The 20,845-nt window shown below is 42.5% G+C and overlaps 1 protein-coding gene across 1 annotated transcript; it reads left to right on the top strand.

Moving 5' to 3' along the window:
* The first annotated feature begins 5,443 nt into the window (after window positions 1–5,443).
* LOC149323498 (tetraspanin-1-like) lies at window positions 5,444–20,623 on the top strand. The gene is made up of 7 exons (XM_089511374.1): window positions 5,444–5,500; window positions 9,679–9,885; window positions 12,877–12,951; window positions 14,223–14,330; window positions 16,295–16,429; window positions 17,318–17,401; window positions 20,567–20,623. Exons 1-7 carry the CDS (start codon window positions 5,444–5,446, stop codon window positions 20,621–20,623), a joined length of 723 nt encoding a protein of 240 aa, XP_089367500.1.
* Window positions 20,624–20,845: the final 222 nt, after the last annotated feature.

Here is a 20,845-nt window from a genome sequence, read left to right as displayed (position 1 = left end):
TGACTTGAAGGCACACAACCACATTATACCCTGTGGAAAGGCATGGGACAAATCAACAATTACCTGGTTCCTGCAACAATGTGCAAAGAAAACAATTCAAAAAGTGTTTCCTATGTTAAGCATTTAATATGGCTCATAGTATGAACAATACAATATCTGTTTCTATGCAAAAGTCCAAGGGGGCCACTACTTATGGTGCCCAATTTTGCATTTCACCACCTTCATTAGATCTTTAAATACTCTACTGGGGCTTATCCTCTTCTCCCAGCTAAGGATGAAGGACCATCAGAAAGTAGGGAATGAAGGCAAGACTCCCTCCTCTCATCCAACCTGCACCAGGAGGAGACTGTAAAACTGTCCCAACGCGGAGTCTGTGCTGATGTACCTTGACACCATTACCTGCCTCTGCCTGGAATAGCTTCAAGTGCTTAAAAGACTGCCAGGGGAGAGGAAATCTTAGGTAGGACTGTCTCTTTTCTAATACAGCCCCTCAGCTGGCTTTCAAGGGCAACTTGATCAGCTCCTGCTCTCAAAGACTTTGGCCTGTTACAGACTGCCAAAATAAAGCTGCTTCTGGTCTCTTTGGAGGTATGCTGTTTAAATGATGCATGCATCCTAAGAATCCAGAAGCTGCACCAAAGCTGCACTCCGGTGCTTAGGACTGGAGTGTGGCTTTGGCGTGACCTCCGGACTCTTAGAACCCATGCATCATTTAAATAGCATACCTCCAAAGAGACCTGAAGCAGCTTTATTTTGGCAGTCTGTAACAGGCCCTAGTTTTCTGACTTCTGCAGGTCAAAAAGTTACAAATGTAGGTCAGGCAATGTTGCCTTCAGGATGTTTCCCCTTGTTCAGACCCTGACACAACTTGCAGGAATCAAGGAATCATTGCTCTTTTGCCACACATCCTTCTGCTCATCTTGTCAAAAGCAATTGTCAGGGATGCTTTAGTCTTAAAAGTAGTCTGTCTGGGTCAGCCAATCTCTAAGTAAAGTTTTCATTTTTCAAAGTAATCCACTCTGTTATTTATTTAACACATTAGCCTGATAATATCATTTCGATCTGGTAATCCATATCCACCCTTCTCTTTCATGTTAATTAATGTTTTCCATTTCATCCTTGGTTACTTCAATGGTCAAATTTTTCTTTTTCAAATTTCTGTGCCAATTTTGGAATGGTTTTCCATGAGTACATAGTTAATAAGAGAGAGCTAAGCCAAGATTGTAACAAATAATAAAAAAGATGGCAATGGAATGTAAATAGCCAAATATTTGTTTTTGTTATTTATTATATGTTGTGGTGGTGGTGGTGGTGTGCCTTCAAGTGATTTCCGACTTATGGAGACCCTAAAGCAAACATATTATGGGGTTTTCTTGGAAAGATTTCTTCAGAGGCTTGTCACTGCCTTCCCCTGAGGCTGAGAGATTGTGTCTTGCCCAAGGTCACCCAATGGGTTCTCATTGAGGTCATCATAACTTGGAAACGACTGGAAGGCCTACAACACACACAGGTGCACCAATATATATTTTTGTTTTTTGCTTGCCAGCTGCTTTTTCTTTTTTTAAATCCTTGTCCTTGATTTGGTTTTGCTTGGTAGTAGGTTTTCTATCAGATCCTTTCTGCTGTTGGCTATTCATCAAATGAAGCAAGTTGATTATAACTCATAAATGATGCATCCTGGGGTTATTCTGTAATACCAATTTTTTTATCCTGTGAGCAAGGAACTATTATAAAACCAAGAGTGTCTCTGCACATTTGTGCCCGGACCACAAAGTAATCCAGATTGGCTTCTTAACATCTGTGAGAAGGGAGAGCAGCATTTTAGTTACTTTCAGGCACACCTAAAAACCAGAAGTTTTGATTTGAACAAAATTAGAATTGAGTGTAAATTAGAAATATCTCAAATTAACTAAAAGACCTTTTTTTTTAGGAAAATGACATAAAAAGAGAAATTGTAAATACATTTTCCCATTTTTTGTTTACTTTTCAAACTTTTTAGAAAAGCAAATACTCGATTATGGATAGCATAAATTGAATAAAATAATTAATCATCAAGTCTGCAAAGAGATCCTCTTTTGTTTCAGTTAGAATTGGAATTTGTCCCAATCTTGTTGACCTGGGCTCTTGTTGACCTGGGCAACAATCAAGAAGATACGGAATTTGTGTTGAGTTGTTTTGTTTTGTTTTGGCACTGTACTTAACAGGTTTTGGCACAATTAGTTATGAATTTAGCAATGCCTCTCTATCTTAGGAGACCCTTCCAGCAGCATGCAATCCCACTTACACAGTGCCAGTCAGAGAGCCAGGCACAGTGGGCTGGGGGATTCTGGGAGCTGTAGAGTCTTTGACAGATTCTGTAAAGAATGCAAGAAAGACACACAGCAGTGGCCTCAGGTGGAGGAGATCCCTCACCTGTGAGAAAGCAAGATCAGACAGTTCTGAGAAAAGAACAGCTGCTGTGGATGCTGCTAAGCAACAGCATTTGCTCATCCCTGGCAGCCAAGGCAAACAAAATCCAAGCTGATCAACAAAAGAGTGCCAGCAAAATGGCTCAGTGGAGCAGCCAAAGGACGGCTATATCGTCATCACCTGCTAGTCAATAGCAAGCTCTTCCTCCTCTCCTCCTCCTCCTCCTCCCCCCCAACCATTGTCCTAGGTGACCCCCCACAACAACAGAAGAGTTGATGGGAATCTAACTGGACCCCACTGGTTTTCTCCCCATCTAGGAGGCAAATCCGGGAGGAATCTGGGCTTTAGCTTGCCCTGTAGGCAGCACTCTTTGAATCCAGTGGGACATTAAAAACAAACAAACCCAAAAGGAGATAAACATTTCCTTGAATCCAGATTCATATACATGAACACTTGCAGCATTTGGGCCTTTTAAAATAGAAGGAGAAAAAAAATTGACTCCACAGAGACACATACAGAACATTTTGAGTCAATGGAAATATTAGCAGCAGCTTCATTTATATACGGCTTCATACTGAACAAAGCAGCTTCTAAGCAGTTTACAACTGTAAGCTAATTGCCCCCAGCAATCTGGGTACTCATTTTAGCGACCTCAGAAGGATGCAAGCCTGAGTCGAGCTTGAGCCCTTTCACTGGTATTGAACAGGCAACCTTATGGTTTTGAGTGAGTGGCTGCAGTATAGGCATTCCATAGAATCATAGAGTTGGAAGAGACCACAAGGGCCATCCAGTCCAACCCCCTGCCATGCAGGAAATCACAACCAAAGCATCCCTGACAGATGGCCATCCAGCCTCTCTTTAAAGACCTCTAAGGAAGGAGACTCCATGTACATGCATGCACACACACACCTACATCTGTCTGATTGTAAAATAAAGAAACAGCACTTTTGACAAGTTTGTTCTGCATCCCCGAAGAATGGGGTTGATCACAAATACATATTGATTTGGGTTATACATAAATAGATATAATTTATTCTCATAAATATAATAAATAGATATACAAATAAGTGAGAGCCAGAGTGGAGCAGTGGTTGGAATGTTGGACTATGACTCGAGACTGAGGTTCGATTACCATCTTGTCCATAAAACCCACTAGGGGACCCTGGGCAAGTCACACTCTCTCAGCCTCAGGGGAAGGCAATGGCAAACCTTCTCTGAACAAATCTTGCCAAGAAAACTGCATGATAGTGTCACCTCAGGGTCACCATACATTGGAAATTACTTGAAGACACACAACAACAACATATACAAATAATATACAAATATTTACTGATAACAAACATAAAGAGACATCCAAAAAATTCATAGTGAAAAGTGTTGCAAATGCTGAGCTCTGTATTTCCCAAATTTAGTTTGCTTTATTGCATAGTGGTGGATGCTAAGCTAAATGCCTGCCTCTAAAAAGTCTGATGTCTTAAGCAGGGGCGGAGAAGCTATGACTCTCTAGTTCTTTGTGGACTCCATCTTCCATCAGCTCCAAGCAGCACAGGCAGGGATCATAGGAAATGTAGTCAAAAGACAAAGGAGGGAAGGTTTCACTTGTTCCCCATCTCTGTCCTTAGGGAAGGATGTTGCACAGCTGCTGCTTCGCTGCATGCTGTTGTTTAAGGTGTTTATCACACGGGAGGAATTTCTCTTAATTTCGAATGAAAAGAAAGTGAGGCCAGAATACATTCACGTGAATTCGCTAGTTCAGCAAATTTAGATGAATTCGAATTGCATTCGAACTGACTCCCCATTGCCCGAAAATAGCTTGCCATTGCCTGAAATTGCATGTGGCAGTCTATCACGCAATAACGTGAAATCCCATGATTGCGTTTGGACTGACTTCCCATTGCTCGAATTTGCGTGTGGCAGTCTATCACGCAATAACGTTAAACCCCATGATTGCGTTTGGATTGCCATTGGATTATACTTTCAATTTCCCTTGTTTGATAAACTCCTCTGTAAGTCTGGAGCAAAAAGAAAGGAACAGTAGTTGTTCTGTTCTCTCAGGGACTCCACACCTAAGGAAAACATTAACTGGGAAAGAAGTATGGAGGCACTTGTTGGTTTCTAATAGAAATGAGGTCCACATCTTTTTAAACCCTGAAGCAATTGCTAAAATTACACCAAAGCTAGATGTTCAGTCACACAAAGTCATCCTCATTTTGCAGATCTCCTTTATTTAAAGGTGCCCCTATCAGGCTGGGGAATTCTGGGATTTTCTGATGTATCAAATATGTCTGCAGGTATTTCTCAGAGGGAGGATGCAAAACTGCAAAGTGGTCTGTGAGTGTAATGTACACACATGGTGTGTGCAACTACAACACACCTGTGTATTTTGTTTGTGTGTGTGCATTTGATAGTACTAATGCTGAAAGCGAGACAAATAAAAAAAATGTGGTAAGAGGAACATTAAAAATGAAGACTTAAAACCTAAAAGCAACCAAAAGCCGAGTTTGACACAATGCTAGTTTCCAAATCCAAACTGGACTTGCCACTTCATTTCCATACACATTGATCAGTTCCCAATGCCTTTGTTCACTAACTACCATAAAACTGGACTTGCAACTTCATTTCTATACCCAAAGGATTTTGAATCTGAATTGACATTCTCACATATCAATGGCATATGTATGTCTATCCCTGGCTTCCACTCCACTAAATGCATCTGAGGAAGTAGACTGAAGTCTAGGAAAGCTCATCCTGCCAACTTCTTTCTTTCAGTTAGTCTCAAAGGTGCTACAGCATCTCTCGGTATAATGATTCTACAGACTAACACGGCTATAGCTTTAAAGTCAAGATGGGCCATGCCACTGTATAACAGAAGTACTTGCTGCTAACCAAGAACGTCTCCCAGCAAACCTGCCTTACCTTTGCAGTTGTCTGCCTCTCTGTGATTTTAATTTTTACCCAGATGACCATTTGCGGTCAGTGGCTAAGCGTGGAATTTCCTTTCCCACCTCCCCATCCCTTCTCCAGGTACAGCAAGATGAGTTGCTACTCTTTCCTGAGGATGATGATGTTTGTGGTCAATGGTGTGATATTTGTAAGTATTCATGATAATGGGGAGACAAAGCAGTGGGTGGGATGAGCATTGGAAAAAATTCAAACACTGTGAGATAAAGACAGGGTGACCAGATGACCTCCATTTCCAGGAGATGTCCTCCATTTCAACCTTATGTCCAGAAGGAATTTCAAACTATCCTCCTTTTTGAGCATGGCTAAGAAGCCAGAATTTTCATTTATATTATGTTTTTAGTTTTTAATTTCATAATATCCTACATTTTTATTGAACATTCGACATTTTGTGGTACCTTGTCCTCCTTTGCGGATAGGGCATCTGCAGGGACGTAGCCAGGATTTTAGGAAGGGGGGGGTCCAGACTAAGTGCCACCATTATAATGGGGCTTGGGCACGGTGGCGCAGCAGCACACATCATTCATTTTTCTAATGGAAGGGGGGGTCCGGACCCCAAGAACACCCCCCCCCCTTGGCTATGTCCCTGGCATCTGGTCACCCTGGATAAGGAGTGAGAGAATCAAAGAGGTTCTGAGGCTTTTCTGTGAAAACACTCAAAGTGGAATGTTTCCCTCCTAAAGCTATATGGTTTTAGGGAAAATAAAAGGTTGCAAAGGAAAGCGCTATACCAGTGGTTCCCAACCTGTGGGTCAGGACCCCTTTGGGGGTCGAACGACCCTTTCATAGGGGTCGCCTAAGTCCATCAGAAAACACATATTTGCATATAGCAATGAAAATAATTTTATGGCTGGGGGTCACCACACAACATGAGGAACTATAACAAAGGGTCGCGCCATTAGGAAGGTTGAGAACCACTGCCCTATACTGTATTTTTCTTGTTATGTGTTAGTATTCATGGAGGAGAATTTGAGATGGGAGGCAGTGTTCAATATCACACACACCCTCCAATTCTTCCTTGCAAAGCTGGGAGTTGTAGTAGCTTGCCCAAGATCTGCCTATAACTAATTTATTATACTGAGAACTGAACTACAATATGTTTGCCAATAAATATAATGTCAGGCTGGGGAGGATGCATGATGGGGAAAGATCAGTCATCAAGAGAGGGATGCTTAATCCTCTGCTTTTCCCCCCCTGTGAGTTTGCCTCACTGTCCCACCACCCTAGTCTTTTTGGAGCCCAGCTGGATGTGCAAGTGGGGGTTGTAGTAGCTTGCACATCCAGCTTACGTCCAGTTGTAGTACCTTGCACATCTACTTGTACATCCAGATGGGCTCCAAGATTGAAGCAAACCCAGAAAGAGTATCCAGGGGGGAGCAGAGATTAAGCACCTCTCTCTTGATAACTGAACTCTCTCAACCATGCCTGGTATCATATTTATTGGCAAACATATAGTAGTTCGGTTGTCAGTATAATAAGCTAGTTATGGGCAGAGCCTGGGCAAGTTAATACAACCCCCAGGATTCCCTTGCCAACATGGAATTCTGGGAGCTGTTGTACAAAAACAACAACAATTTTTCCGGAAACTCAGGTTATAACAAATTATCATCTCCTATAATAGGAATAATATACCCATAGACCAAATGTAAGTCCTAAGGCATTTTGGTGGTTGTTTGATCCACCCAACCTGTCCTCTCAGTTTTGGGAAGGCATCAAATAATAGAATGGCTTGGAGCATTTATTCCCTTCTAGAGGAACAAATAGGATCTTAATTTAGTATAGAGGGGGTGGGGGTTTAAAAAATTGGAGGTGAACTTCTGGTTGCTTCTAGATATTATTTGTATATTAGAAACCGCTTTTTTGAGGACAGTCAAGATGACTAAATCGAGGCAGTTATACTTCAGCCACACCATGTGAAGAGATGACTCACTGGCAAAAACAATAATGCTATGAAATGTGGAGGAATGTAGAAAGAGAGAAGAAGATGGAGGCCATGGCCCTGAGCTTGCAGGACCTAAGCAGGCCAGTTTAAGGACAGAGGTGGGCTTTGGAGGTGTCTCATTCATGGGTTCGCCATCAGCTGAGGCCAACTCAAGCGCAGTTAACAACAAAAAGAAGAAATTCACAGGAAAAATTGGCCCTTGGATCCATTAAAGCTGACAGCTTTGGCCTCAAATAAAGCTTTGTGCTCTATTTGAGGCCAAAGCTATCAGCTTTAATGGATCCAAGCTCCCCCTGTCCTTAACTGCCCTGCTCAGGTCCTGCAAGCTCAGGGCCATGGCCTCCATCTTCTTCTCTCTTTCTAGAAAACTTTGAGTGACTTTTTCACACACACACACACACACACACACTTAGTTTTATAGGAGACTGTATACATTTTATCTATTTTGATGTGTTAATTTTTGTCTTGTTTTATTGTTGCTGTTTTATTCAAAACTACACATCACCCTGAAGGTCCAATGGACAAAGGGACAGGATTGTCAAGAGTGCAAACTGGCACTCTGAGGTTTTTGTATCTCTAAAGGTTTGTAGAAGAGGGGATTTCAGCAGGTGTTGTTTGTCACGCAGCCAAGGTAACAAAGCACATCTCCTTAAATTCCCTGTTCTACATAACCATTAAAGGTCTCCAGATTTCACTCTGACAATTTAGGAAGATTATAAATACTTGCAATAAATGTATAATTGTTGTTTATGTTTTAATGATTGGGGGGAGGGTTGGGATATAAGGTTGTTTCTTTGTTTGATTGTAATTTTAACTGCATCATGTTTTATCCTCGTATATTGTTGGAAACCACTTTGATTCCTTGCAAAAGAACCAAAAGGGTGCTCAACAATGGCTCCTCTTCATCCTGGAGAGAAGTGACCAGTGGGGTCCCACAGGGTTCTGTCCTGGGCCCAGTGCTATTCAACATCGTTATCAATGACTTGGATGACAGAATTGGTGGCATACTCATCAAATCTGCAGATGACACCAAATTAGGAGGAATAGCTAATACTCCAGAGGACGGGATCAAAATTCAAAATGACCTGAAAAGACTAGAAAGCTGGGCCAAAACTAACAAAATGAAATTCAACACGGAGAAATGTAAAGTACTGCACTAAGGGTGGAAAAATGAAATGCACAGATATACAATGGGGGACACCTGGCTGAACGAGACTATATGTGAAAGGGATCTAGGAATCCAAGTAGACCACAAGTTGAACATGAGTCAACAGTGTGATGCGGCAGCTAAAAAGGCCAATGCAATTTTAGGCTGCATCAATAAAAGTATAGTGTCTAGATCAAGAGAAGTAATAGTGCCACTATATTCTGCCCTGGTCAGGCCCCACCTGGAATATTATGTCCAGTTCTGGGCACCACAGTTCAAAAAGGACATTGACAAACTGGAACATGTCCAAAGGAGGGCGACTAAAATGGTGAAGGGTCTGGAAACCATGCCCTATAAGGACGACTTAGGGAGCTGGGGATGTTTAGCCTGGAGAAGAGAAGGTTAAGAGGCGATATGATAGCCCTGTTTAAATATTTGAAGGGATGTCATATTGAGGAGGGAACAAGCTTGTTTTCTGTAGCTCCAGAGAACAGGACCTGGAGCAATGGATGCAAACTGCAGGAAAAGAGATTCCACCTCAACATTAGGAGGAACTTCCTGACAGTGAGGGCTGTTTGCCAGTGGAACACATTCCCTCGGAGTGTAGTTGAGTCTCCTTCTTTGGAGGTCTTTAAGCAGAGGCTTGATGGCTATCTGTCGGGTAGGCTTTGATTGTGATTTCCTGTATGGCAGGGGGTGGGACTGGATGGCCCTTGTGGTCTCTTTCAACTCTACGATTCTATGATTCTATGAAAACAGCAGAATATAAATAAACTGTATTATTATTATTGTTGTTGTTTCTTTCCCTGAGATCCAATATAGTATAGTGATTTGAGCTTTAGACCATTTTGAATGCCCACTCAGGCATGGAAACCAAGTGGGTAACTTTAGACAATTCACACACTCTCGGCCTCAGTGGAAGGTGAAGGCAAACCCCTTCTGAACAAATTCTGCCAAGAAAACTTTGTGATAGGCTCTTAGGGTCACCATATGTTGGAAACCACTTGAAGGCACGCAAAAGCAATAATTTATTTTGCAAAAGTGTGATGTGACTGGTAGTAAACAAGAAACAATTCTTGTGCTGTGGAGCAGGGAAGCTAGGAAGCTCTATAATTGCATACAAACCTGCACAACCCCCCCAGATTTTAATGCTGAATCAGGACTTTCTCATACTAGGAGCATGGCATTCTGACTCCACTTTTCTCCCTTGTCCATCCAGTTGGGGGGTCTGGTTTTGCTGGGTGTTGGCATCTGGGTGAAGGTGGATAGCACATCCTTTGTGAAGGTCCTGGGAGAAGCAACTCCACACCTGATGCAGCTGATCAACGTGGGCTACCTTTGTATTGCAGTTGGCACCTTCCTCCTCATTGTGGGCTTTATGGGATGCTGGGGATCTGTCAAAGAAAGCAAGTGCCTGCTTTTGGTGGTAAGTGTCCAAAACAAAGGAAGATCTCACCTGCATCTGGGCCAGGTTCAGGGGGATGTTCAGGGCCGAGGGGCATGCAAGAGCTTTGGCACTGAGCTTGAAGCGAAGGGAAGGGAAGAGGTTCCAAAGAGGAGGAAATGCTGGGCTGGAAGCTAAGGGGAAGCCAGAGGCTGGCATTCAGAGGGAAGGCTGCGGAAACTCCTGACTTTGGGGAAGTCACACTCTCAGCCTCAGGGTAAAGGCATTGGCAAATCTCCTTGGAACCAATCTTGTCAAGAAAACCCCAAGATGGGGTCGTTTTAGGATTGCCATAATCTGTAATGACCCAAATACACACAACACACACACACCTGGAGGTTTTTAAATTTGACAAGTTGACAGAATATGCGCACACTGCCGCCAGTATTTTTTTTAAAAGGAGGGGGGAAAGTACCCATTCTGTTGGCCAATGGCTGTAGGATACGTCACCTCTTACGAAAGCGGAAGTGAATTTGATTGACAGCAAAGGAGCCTTCATTTTAAACCAGTACCGCAAATGTGAACTTCAGAGGGATAAATTACCCCGATCAAGGTAAAGGGTAGTGAGCACTTGTTTCCAGGGAGATTCAAGATGGGGGGACCCGGATCTGCCCAGTTCCATCCAGGGCAAATGGGCGAGTGGGAATGGGGCCAAGGTCTTAGGCTGTATCTGTACTGCAGAACTAATGCCATTTGATACCACTTTAACTGTCATTGCTTAATACTATGGAATTCTAGGATTTGTACTTTTGTGAGATATTTAGCCTTCTCTGTCAGAGTGCTCTCGTGCAACAACAAACTACAAATTCCAGGATTCCATAGGATGGAGCCATGACAGTTAAACCAATGTCAAACTACATTAATTCTGCAGTGTGGCCGCAGCCTCAGAGACGTTGCTGAGAAGAGTGTTTGTTGTAATGTTTGCAGCACAGCCATTCCTGGATCCTGGATTGGTGAGGAATATCTTGGCATGGGATAATCCACTCCAAGCTTACTATTGTGTGTTTGGGAAGGCTAGAACAGTTGGCTAGATGCCTTGGTCAGGGAAGGAGCTTCAGAGGAATAAAGCCTGCAACTTTTAAATTTCAAAAGAGCCTACAGTCTTTCTTCCAGGAACATTAGCCTCCCAACACAACATTTGCCAGGACATTTGAGGGGGGCCCTGCTCAGTCTTTGAGCATATTTACTTTTAATAAAGGTGTTACTATCAGCCATCCTATTCCGTGTGGGCATTAATCCAAGTGATTAAATGCAGTCTGCAAATAGAATGGAAATGTGTTGCTATTGAATGTTACAGTTGAATTTGGCTTAGAAGGTGGGGAGAATGGCACCATGATGAGAACAAGCTCCCAGACGTAGGCCGGTTACAAACCAGCAGTTTAGTGCGTGACGAGCACGCACTAGGGTTACAAAAGGGCAGTGCTTCCGCACCGCCCTAACACTAGTGCGTGCCCGTCACGCACTAAACGGCGGCGGCCCTTCCATACGACCGCCGCCGTCAGGACGTGACGGCCGCGCCGCCTCTAGATGGGGCGGCGCGGACGTGACGTCCTTGCTCCGCGCCAGGGCGCTTAGTGCGCCCTGAACACGGAGCAGGAAGGAGCTCTGTTTCGGAGCTCCTTCCTGGTTTAGTCCGCTGGGCGCAGCCTTCAGACGGCTGCGCCCAGCGGACTAAAAGAGAAAGGGGCCAAGAGGCCCCTTTCTCTTCTCCCCGCCGCCGCGGGGTGTCCTTGGGGCTTGAAGCCCCAGGGACACCCCTTTTCTGGCTGCGGGGAAGCGGCGTTTTGCTGCTTCCCCGCAGCCCGAAAAGCGGCGGATCGGGGCCTCAGCGGCTGCCAGTGTAGCCACTGAAGCCCCGATACTCCGGGGAAAGGGGCGGGTCCAGACCGCCCCAAATGGGCAGTCTATAACCTGCCCCCGGCTTTGAAACCTTATGGTTACTATGATATTTGCATATTTGATCATTTTGTGTATGAGAAAAAATCAGTTCCAATATATTGTATATGCTCATATATAAGTCTAGAAAATTAGGTTAAAAAATCGACCCCAAAAAACTAAGTCGACTTATCCACAGGTCAGTGTAAGTACTATACTTTAAGTCATACATACACACACACACCATTCCCTGGTGAATGACAAGAGTTTATTCTGCCCTGGGAGGACTGACCCCTTTCTACTCTGTCATCCATCCATCCTTTAGTATCAGCACGAATGCCTACTGATATTTTGTAAGTTCTTTGGCATTATTTTCCTTTGCCTCGTCCTTTACATCCTTCATTACATGCCCCTACATTTTACCATTGACTTATCCACAGGTCATATCAAAATCCATAATTTTGGCCCCCAAACCTGCCCTCCATTTATACATGTGGTCAACTTATAGTTGAGTATGTATAGTAATATACAGCTATCCTTGATACTCTGTAGTATAGTTGGCACTCCATGTTGGTGGGGGCTTGGTTCTGAACCCCCTCGTGGATACTAAAATAGTGGGATCTCAAGTCCCATTATTCTCAATGGACTCCAATGTGTCCATGCTGGCACAGCCAAATGTATGCCCCACCATCAACGATGATGGGATAAAGCAATCTGTGGATGCTCCAATCTGTGGATGGATAGCCCATTGAAACAGAGGGTTGACTGTAAACTATTACTTAGTTACTTAGGTATGGGTCTCTTTCATGCTACACAGTTATAGTACTATGATTCTACTATAACTGCCACAGCAACATCCTATGGTATCCTGGGATTGGTAGTTCAGGAAGAAGACCAAACTCCAAATCCCAGGAATCCATGCAGGATGTTGCCATGACAGCTAAAGCAGAATTGTGCTATATGTGTGTTATATGTGTGTGACCCTAGAGATTCATCTCCCCATAACTGTTCCCATTCCCAAACGACAGCTGCCATTTCTGAACTGTGACTATTGTTGGTTGTGGACACACAGGCTTATCTCTCCATTTCTCTTTCCAGTTCTTTGTGCTTACACTGATCCTTTTCATAGTGGAAGTGGCAGGCGCTGTTGTGGTGTTGGCTTTTTCTTCTGTGGTAAGTCAGTCCTAGTCTCTGGGAACTGTCTGTGGCTTCTGCAATCCAGGTTTTGCAGCAAGGAGGATCCTGACAAAAAACACAAGTTGAGTTGTTTAGATGTAGGAAGCAACACCACTTAATTGGCACAGTTCTTGATTCTTGTGTTCCACCTGAAAGACTGCAGAGATGCAGTCACCTTAGTAAGAAAGAGTCCCTCATCACTACATGGTAGCAAAAGCTATGGAAGGAGAGAGCAGAGCTTTGAAAGGTTATTTTAAGGGTTTGCAATTCTCAGAATTCTTCAGCCAGCATGAACTCCTAGTTTTTTTGGCTGGGGGATTTGAGAAGTTGCAGTCCAAAGAGTAACTTTCTCAAGCTTTTTGAGGAAGACTTGGAAATGGAGGGCCATAGGTTGGGCATTAAAAACATATAATCTCCCTGATCCAAATTCAAATAATGCTATATATGATAAGATGCTCATCTCCCTTGTCTCCCTTCCTTCTAGTGTTAAACCACCACTGTTTATCCTTATCTTGTTTTGTTCTAGACCCACTTTTTTGTGTGGGGAGGTGTCTTGATTACTCACATTTATGCCTTTCCAGCCCATCTCTCCTTGTGGTTTATGCTCTCTATAAAGTCTTTCAGCCCCATTGCATCTCAACCCTCTTTCATTCAACTTTCTTTTCATCATTCTAGTTTTCACAGCATCTTTGTCTCTACTACAGCACTCAGTTCTTTCTGCCTTAGGCCCTGTGTAACAGTTTCCTCCATCCCATGTTGACTTCCACTCCAAAGTTGTTTCCTTACATATTCCATTATTCCTTTATCTTCAGCAGTGATTTCCAAACTTTGATCCTTCAGATGTTTTGGACTTCAACTCCCAGAATTCCTTACTATTGGCCAAGCTGGCTGGGGCTTCTAGGAGTTGAAGTCTAAAACACCTGAAGGACCAAAGTTTAGGAACCACTAATCTACAGCATTTAGTATGTTTGGTGAACATCCTGCGATGCCACCATGGTTCAACCTGCAGCAGAGAAGGCCAGGGCAGTCTCACAAATGATAAGCAGGCAGCAGCTTTAACCTATTACATGAAACAAATGGGGGAATCATGCAGCCCTCCAGATGTTACTGGACTACAGGTCCCAACATTTCTCACCATGCTAGCTAGAGCTGATGAGACTTCCAATCCAACATATGTGAAACAGCATGATTCACACCCTTGATATGAAAGGTGGGTGGGAAGGGAAGTCTTGTTAAGAGTTACTCACTTATCTGTTTCCTGAATGCAGGCAGATATATTTGTTGAGCACTTGAAGAAATGGGCCATGAAGTCTTTGAAAGAGGACTATGAAAGGCAAGAGGACCTCACAGCCATCTGGAATACAACAATGAAAGAGGTGATTGGATTAGTAAAATCCACTGTTTCACTACATTGAAACTCATGCTTTCCCAGCAGGTGTTTTAAAAGAGTCGCAAAACTCATGGGCCCCTGTCCTTACCTTAGCAGGATGTATATGTGGAGGTGCTGGTGCTTCACTGGTCTCCTTCTAATTTCCATGGTCAGTCATCTGGACAGTTACTTATGTATCTGGCTTCCTGATTTCATTAGGACAAGAAATATGTAATTGTGGGGTGGGTTGCTGAAGGTTGGTTTGGAATCTATGGGTAGATTTCATGGTGATTTGCAGGAATCAGAAAATGTCTGATTCACAACTTCAGAAGCTATATAAGGCCCCCCTGCTATCTAAAGACCTACATTCTTTGATGTCCTGTGTTTGGAAGTAGTGATAAGAGTACTGAAAAGCAAGTTGAAAAGCAGAAAACAATGAGGAGACAAGCTTCACATGCTCTGACATGGTCAACTGTTTATTCAGTATTTTTAAAAATGCCCAACACAAAACACATTGAAGCACTATGGCATGAATGGGCTGAGGTATCTGGAGAGATTGCATGAAATGTCCCTGTGTCTCATCTAAGACCTATTATTGGTTATGCCTTTGCAAGATCTATCAGAGCTAATTGTGTATGTGTGTGTACACGTGAATGTGCGCATGCACGCATGTGCTATAGATTCTATTCTCTTTATATTATATGGCCCTGTGTTTTGGAGAGTATTTTCAACTGCAACAATTTCTTTTGAAGGGTATGTATATTTTTAATTTGAAAAATATGTATCTCTATGTTTTTATGGGTTATAATTAATTTAGTGTTGTCCTGTATTTTTAATATTGATAACAAATGTGTATTTGTGTTAGTTTCTAGCCCCTGAAAAAGACCTTTTCTCACTGAGTCCAAAATCTGTTGGGTATTTTAAAAATACTGAATAAACAGTTGACTTTCTCAAAGCACATGGAACTTGTCTCCTCACTGTTTTCTGTCCTACATTTGGCAATAGGCTTACTGGGTTACTTGGGAAGGAGTTATATCTATTCCCCATAATGCTTATGATTGGCTTTCCTTTCTTTCCTTCCTTCTCCATATCTTGGTGGTGGCTGCTGTCATCTATCCGCAAAGTTTTGTGCCAAAAGAAATAGCTTTAAATGTTTGAAGGGGCCAAATATTATTTTGTTAGTTTCGCTGCCACATATTAAGGTGTCCTGGGAATTGTTTTGTGAGGCATTTAGCCTTCTCTGTCAGGGAGCTCTGGTACCTAAGAAACTAGAAATCCCAGGATTCCATAGCATGGATCCATAGCTGATAAAGTCATGTCACACTGGATTATTTCTGCACTGTGGATGTAGCTTAATCTGCATTGTAGAAATCATCCAGTTTGGTGCCACTTTAGCAGTATCTGCAACGCCAAAATGAACCAGTTTGACAGTGCTTTAACTGCCATGGCCCAGTGCTGTGAAATCCTGGAAACTGTAGTTTGTTGTCGCACCAGAGTTTGCTGACAGAGAAAGTTAGATGTCTCACACAACTAGAATTCCCAGGATTCCATAGCACTGAACCAGGGCAGTTAAAGTGGTGTCAAACTGGATTATTTCTGCAGTGTGGTTGCAGCCTAACACGTTTCTATTTGGCACAATGCTTCCTGGACCCCCTTCATGCCAAAAGAAATATCTTAAAAGTATTAGAAGGACTGAAAGATTCTTTGGTTGGTTCAATGGTAATGTTGAGAGTTGAAATAAGTTACAGTTATTTTTTATTCAATTAGGATTACGTTTATTTGCAAAAGCTCCGTCATATTAACATTACGGGGAGTTTCCGGGGTATTTTGACTGAATATTCCAGGTAATATTTGGGAATTCCAGGGATTTTGGTAAAACATGCTGCAGAATATCTCCGAGGCTTATTGGCATCACTGCTCACTAACATAAATCTCTGTTTCCATAAAACGGTTCAACTTTTTCTCCCCTAGCTGAAGTGCTGTGGATTCAACAATTATACTGATTTCAGCAGTTCCTACTTCTATCAAACTCACATGGAATATCCTTCTGTTTGCTGCCTAGATGACAAACCTTGCAAAGAATCTGAAATAGATCACAAAAAACAGGTAACCTGGTTTTAAAGGGTTCTAAAAACCCTGGTAACTGTAAAGACTTTTGGTGTGGGTTACCTAAATAAAGAGGAAAAAGAAATACACGCTGATAGATCTTTTTGTAGAAAGAAAATGGCCAGCTGGAATCTTATAGATCCAACAAGCATTGGCTCATCCAGAGAAGCTAGGAGCGGGGAGTCTCTGGAAGAAGTATTGAAAGTTTCAGTTCTTCTTGTTTTTATTTCACCTGCATATTGCCAGATTTTAATCCAAACTCTTTCTTAAAACATGCTAGGTTTCCCTCACTTCCACTTCTCTTATGTTCTTCCTTCTTCCTCTCCCTCTGATCATATGTCACATCTAGATTCATGCAACAGTTCAGTGATTGATATTTACCAATTTCTGCTGTGCTTTATCTTTATCCAGGAGTTACTGTCAAAGTGCTAAAGTTATCTTTATTCAGGAGTTACAGTCAAACTGCTAGGGCAATACTGCACTAGGTAAACACTGGAATCCTTTCATATTAGTGCCGGCACTCCTTCTTCCCTCATTTGATCTCTGTCAAATCTGTGTCCCGAAAACAAAAGCTGTGTTTACTAGCAGGGGCCGTCTTAGCTAGTTCTAGATAATACAAGAAGACAGCCAAGTAAAGATAAATTTCATTTTGGAAAATTTGGTTTATTTAAACTGATTTGGGAAGTTGGAATGGTAAAGCTGGGAGTTCCCAGGAAATACCAGGGGATAGGATAAAATCTGTCTTAGGGAGTTGGGTATGTTTAACCTGGAGAAGGTTAAGAGCTTGTTTTCTGCTGCTCCACAGAATAGCTGTGGTTAATATGGAACTACAGTAGCAAAAGAGCTATTCTTAAAGCATCTTCTCGGTATTTCTTTTGTCCTTTCTAGGGTTGCTTGCATGCATTCCAGGTTTTCCTGAGTAAAAATGGGAAGATTGTAGGAGGTGTAGCTTTAGGAATTGGGGTTCTAGAGGTAAGATTACTCATGCATGCACTGTTGAAAACATTATACACTTGCTGTTCCTCACAAGGAGTCTATTTGTATTTAAGGTTGTTATCACACGACTGAAATAGGAAGTATAATCCAGTGTCATCTCAAATGCAGTCATGAGTATTCACGATATTGTGTTATCAGACGCATTCCCTGGCATTGTGAACACACTCCGAACGCAATCATGCATCAATCCACACTTAAGTAAATTCGGTGAACTAGGGAATTCACAAATCCTATTCCCAGGCTACTTTGCATTCAATGGAGACATTCCTCCTGTGTGATATCGTCCTAAGCTGGCCTTTGCATGATCACCAAGGCTAGTGCCCTAGAGCCTAGAAGATATAACAACAACCCAAAGATCTCTAGGTGTGTTAGACCAGTGTTGCCCAAAGCGGTGGTCTCCAGACCACTGTTGGTTGACAAGTAATTGGATGAGGGTCTGTGGAGAGTTTCTAAGAAAGAAACAGTTGTAGACAATGGGAAGAAAGATAATAATAATAATAATAGTATTTATTTATAACCCCCTCTCCCTGTGTTGGATCAAGGTGGGTAACAGCATATAAAAAAGAGAAAACAATAAAATGAAAAGCACAGAAACGGTAGATAAAAGTACACTAGACTCCAGATTCCCACTCCACCCCCCCTAAAATTAACATTAAAAGCAATTCCCAAACAATGGGCAATAAGATCAGTCAAGAACGAATCAGTCCATAGAGAACAATTTAAGCAAGTGGAGAGTGAGATTAGGGAATCAGTTTGGGAAGGTCCGCCGGAAGAGATCCGTTTTATTGCCTTCTTAAAGACCTCCAAAGATGTTAGTTGTCAGCTCTTGTCCGGCAGATGTTGGAGATTTTCACACAGGGAAATGTGATGGGATCGTATTGGGATTCTCCCATCACTATTGCACAATTGCACAAGAATTTTCAGATGAAATCACATAATTGCATCATTATCCCATGAATAAAGAGGAATTCTAGTGTTGTGAAAAACGGTCCTAGCATTCCTCTTTATTTGCGGTATAATGATGCAGTTATCGCATCATCTGAAAATCTTCATATTATTGTGTGACAGTGATGGGAACATCCCACTATGCTCACGTCACTTTTCCTTATGTGAAAATCTAGGTTGCTGGTTCCTGGGACATTAGAAGAAGAAGAAGAAAAAGTTGCCTGTCCTTCACTTTAGAGAGCCTGAGAAGTACTGAGACTACCACACCCACAATCTGAAGCCAGCATTGCCAGTGGAAGCACTGCCATCCCCATTGTCTGGAGATGATGTAGCCAACTATGTCTGGAGGTGTTATGCTGGGGAAGGCTGCCCTAAAAAGGCTTGCACTTATCCCACTGGCTGAGATTTATCCTTTACCTCTTTCAGAATATTGTCACACCTTTTTTTGTACGATCCATCCTCATTGTCAGTTAAGTAAATGCAAAGTCCATTTGGCTTCAGCACAAATTTACTTTTTCTCAACAAAGTGAATCTTGTTTTCTAAAGTTCCCAGAGCTTCAGAAACCAAGTCTTGTTCCATTAAATTTCCCAGTGGATTGTCAGTATTGTCTTTGCTGTGGTTGATCTGAATTGCTAAGCCCAAATGGAGTAGACCTACTACTGGGATTCACCTCTGTTAATTCAAGTTGATTCAGTCTTTTCTTGTTGGGGCTAACTTGGGCCATTGGACCATAAAGCAGCTTCACACTTTACACTTTACAAAAATGAATCAGTTAACAAACAGATACAATTAAATTCAAAGATGGTGGACAGTCTATGTGGAGCATGAGAAAGCGATTGACAGTTGAACCAATGAACAGTTTGCTGATAGACGGGCTTCCCATTTTGCAAAGATGGGGTCATCTCACTGCTCAAGGATTGGTCCTGGTGTTACCGAGTATGGATTTATATAAAATTTTGGGTGCCATGCAGTCTGAAGCTATGACCCCTGATCAACCCCACAGCGATCCGCCATTAACCTAAAGGCGAGGAGACCACGTAGACAGCTGCCCTGCCAAGGCATGATCTCAGAAAAAGATAGAATTAAAATCTTCCAGAGGAAGTTTGGGGAGTTGCAAAACCAGATCCGCAGCGACCAACACCAGGAAGACAATAGATGTGGCTTCCTTCTAAACAAGCCAGTGATTAACGTAACGGCTCGGCTATCAAGGTAGCTCCTCTCCTGAAAGGTGTCAGACCTTATGTACTGTGCAACTATTGTGTAGCTTCTGGCTTAACAAAACCCAAGCAATCAGTGCCTTTGTTTAGCAAGTCCTATAGCCTGGGGATATGTTTAGCCCTATATATACCCTGAGTTTTCAGCCCTCTTTGGACTTTTGAGCATTAAGTTGTTTGAGCCTGAGATTCCAGAGCATCCTGCTTCTCTGAAATCACTGAGCGAAGCCAAGTTCACTGTTACCGGGCCTCTAGTAAGCTTTGCCTGCCGGAACTCAGTTCTAAGATTGGGTATGTGTGTATGTAGAGATGCCCCCCACCTTCCAAGCAACCCATACATTTTGTTGGTATTTCCTAGATGTTTTTGGAAATAAGGCAACTAGGCCCGTATTAGACCATCTTTTTAGCCTAACAACAGGGATGTGCAGCTCTCTAGATGTTGGACTCACTGCAGCTACCCATCACTAGGTATCCCAACTAGGGTTGATGGGAGTTGCCATCCAACACCATCTGGAGGGCCATCCCTCCCCGATTTAGAATTCTGTAGCAGATTTCTTCCAAGAGTTCCAAGTGAGGAGACTCATGAAAGGATAATTGATTTAATTGATTCTATGTGGATTTTAATGATGTATAGTTACGCTGGTTTTATTTGGGGTGTTTTTCATTGTGAAGTTGTTTTCTTTTAATCTGTATTGTATTGCATTTGTATTGCCTGTAAACCGCCGTGATCGTGGGAATGGCGGTATAGAAATAAAATTTCAATCAATCAATCAATCAATAACCCCAAGTGCCAGAGAAGACTTTGATCAGAGTCTCCATTGGCTATTCTGCAAGGCAACCTATTTACAAGTCTGTGGAAGTAGATGGCAGGAAATTATGACATCTTAAGGAGATAGTAAAACACTGCATGACACAATCATTTCCGTTTATTCCAGCCTGTCCTGTTTTAAATGCCATCTTTTCTGTTTTCCTGTCCCATAGTTGGCTGCCATGGCTGTCTCCATGAATCTGTATTGCAAGATTGGTACTGCCAGTTGAAGTAAAGCATTCACCACTGACACAGCTTTGGCTCTGGTTGTGTCAGCCTCTGCACTTGCCATGAAAGAGATCTGACAAGCATCCTTACTCACAGGGGAAATCAAGGAATACCCTATCAACAGAGTTATCTAAGATTTTGATCCTCATTCATACTTGTCGAGACGTTACTCTGCCCTTAGTATGTTTTGTTTTCCCCAGAGGTTATCAGCACATGTACAGACA

Source organism: Sceloporus occidentalis, unplaced genomic scaffold (assembly GCF_023333645.1).
Source record: "Sceloporus occidentalis isolate IW3139 unplaced genomic scaffold, rSceOcc1.0.p SCAF_1, whole genome shotgun sequence".
NCBI classification, from domain to species: Eukaryota; Metazoa; Chordata; class Lepidosauria; order Squamata; family Phrynosomatidae; genus Sceloporus; species Sceloporus occidentalis.
This window is presented reverse-complemented; position numbering and strand designations above follow the sequence as displayed.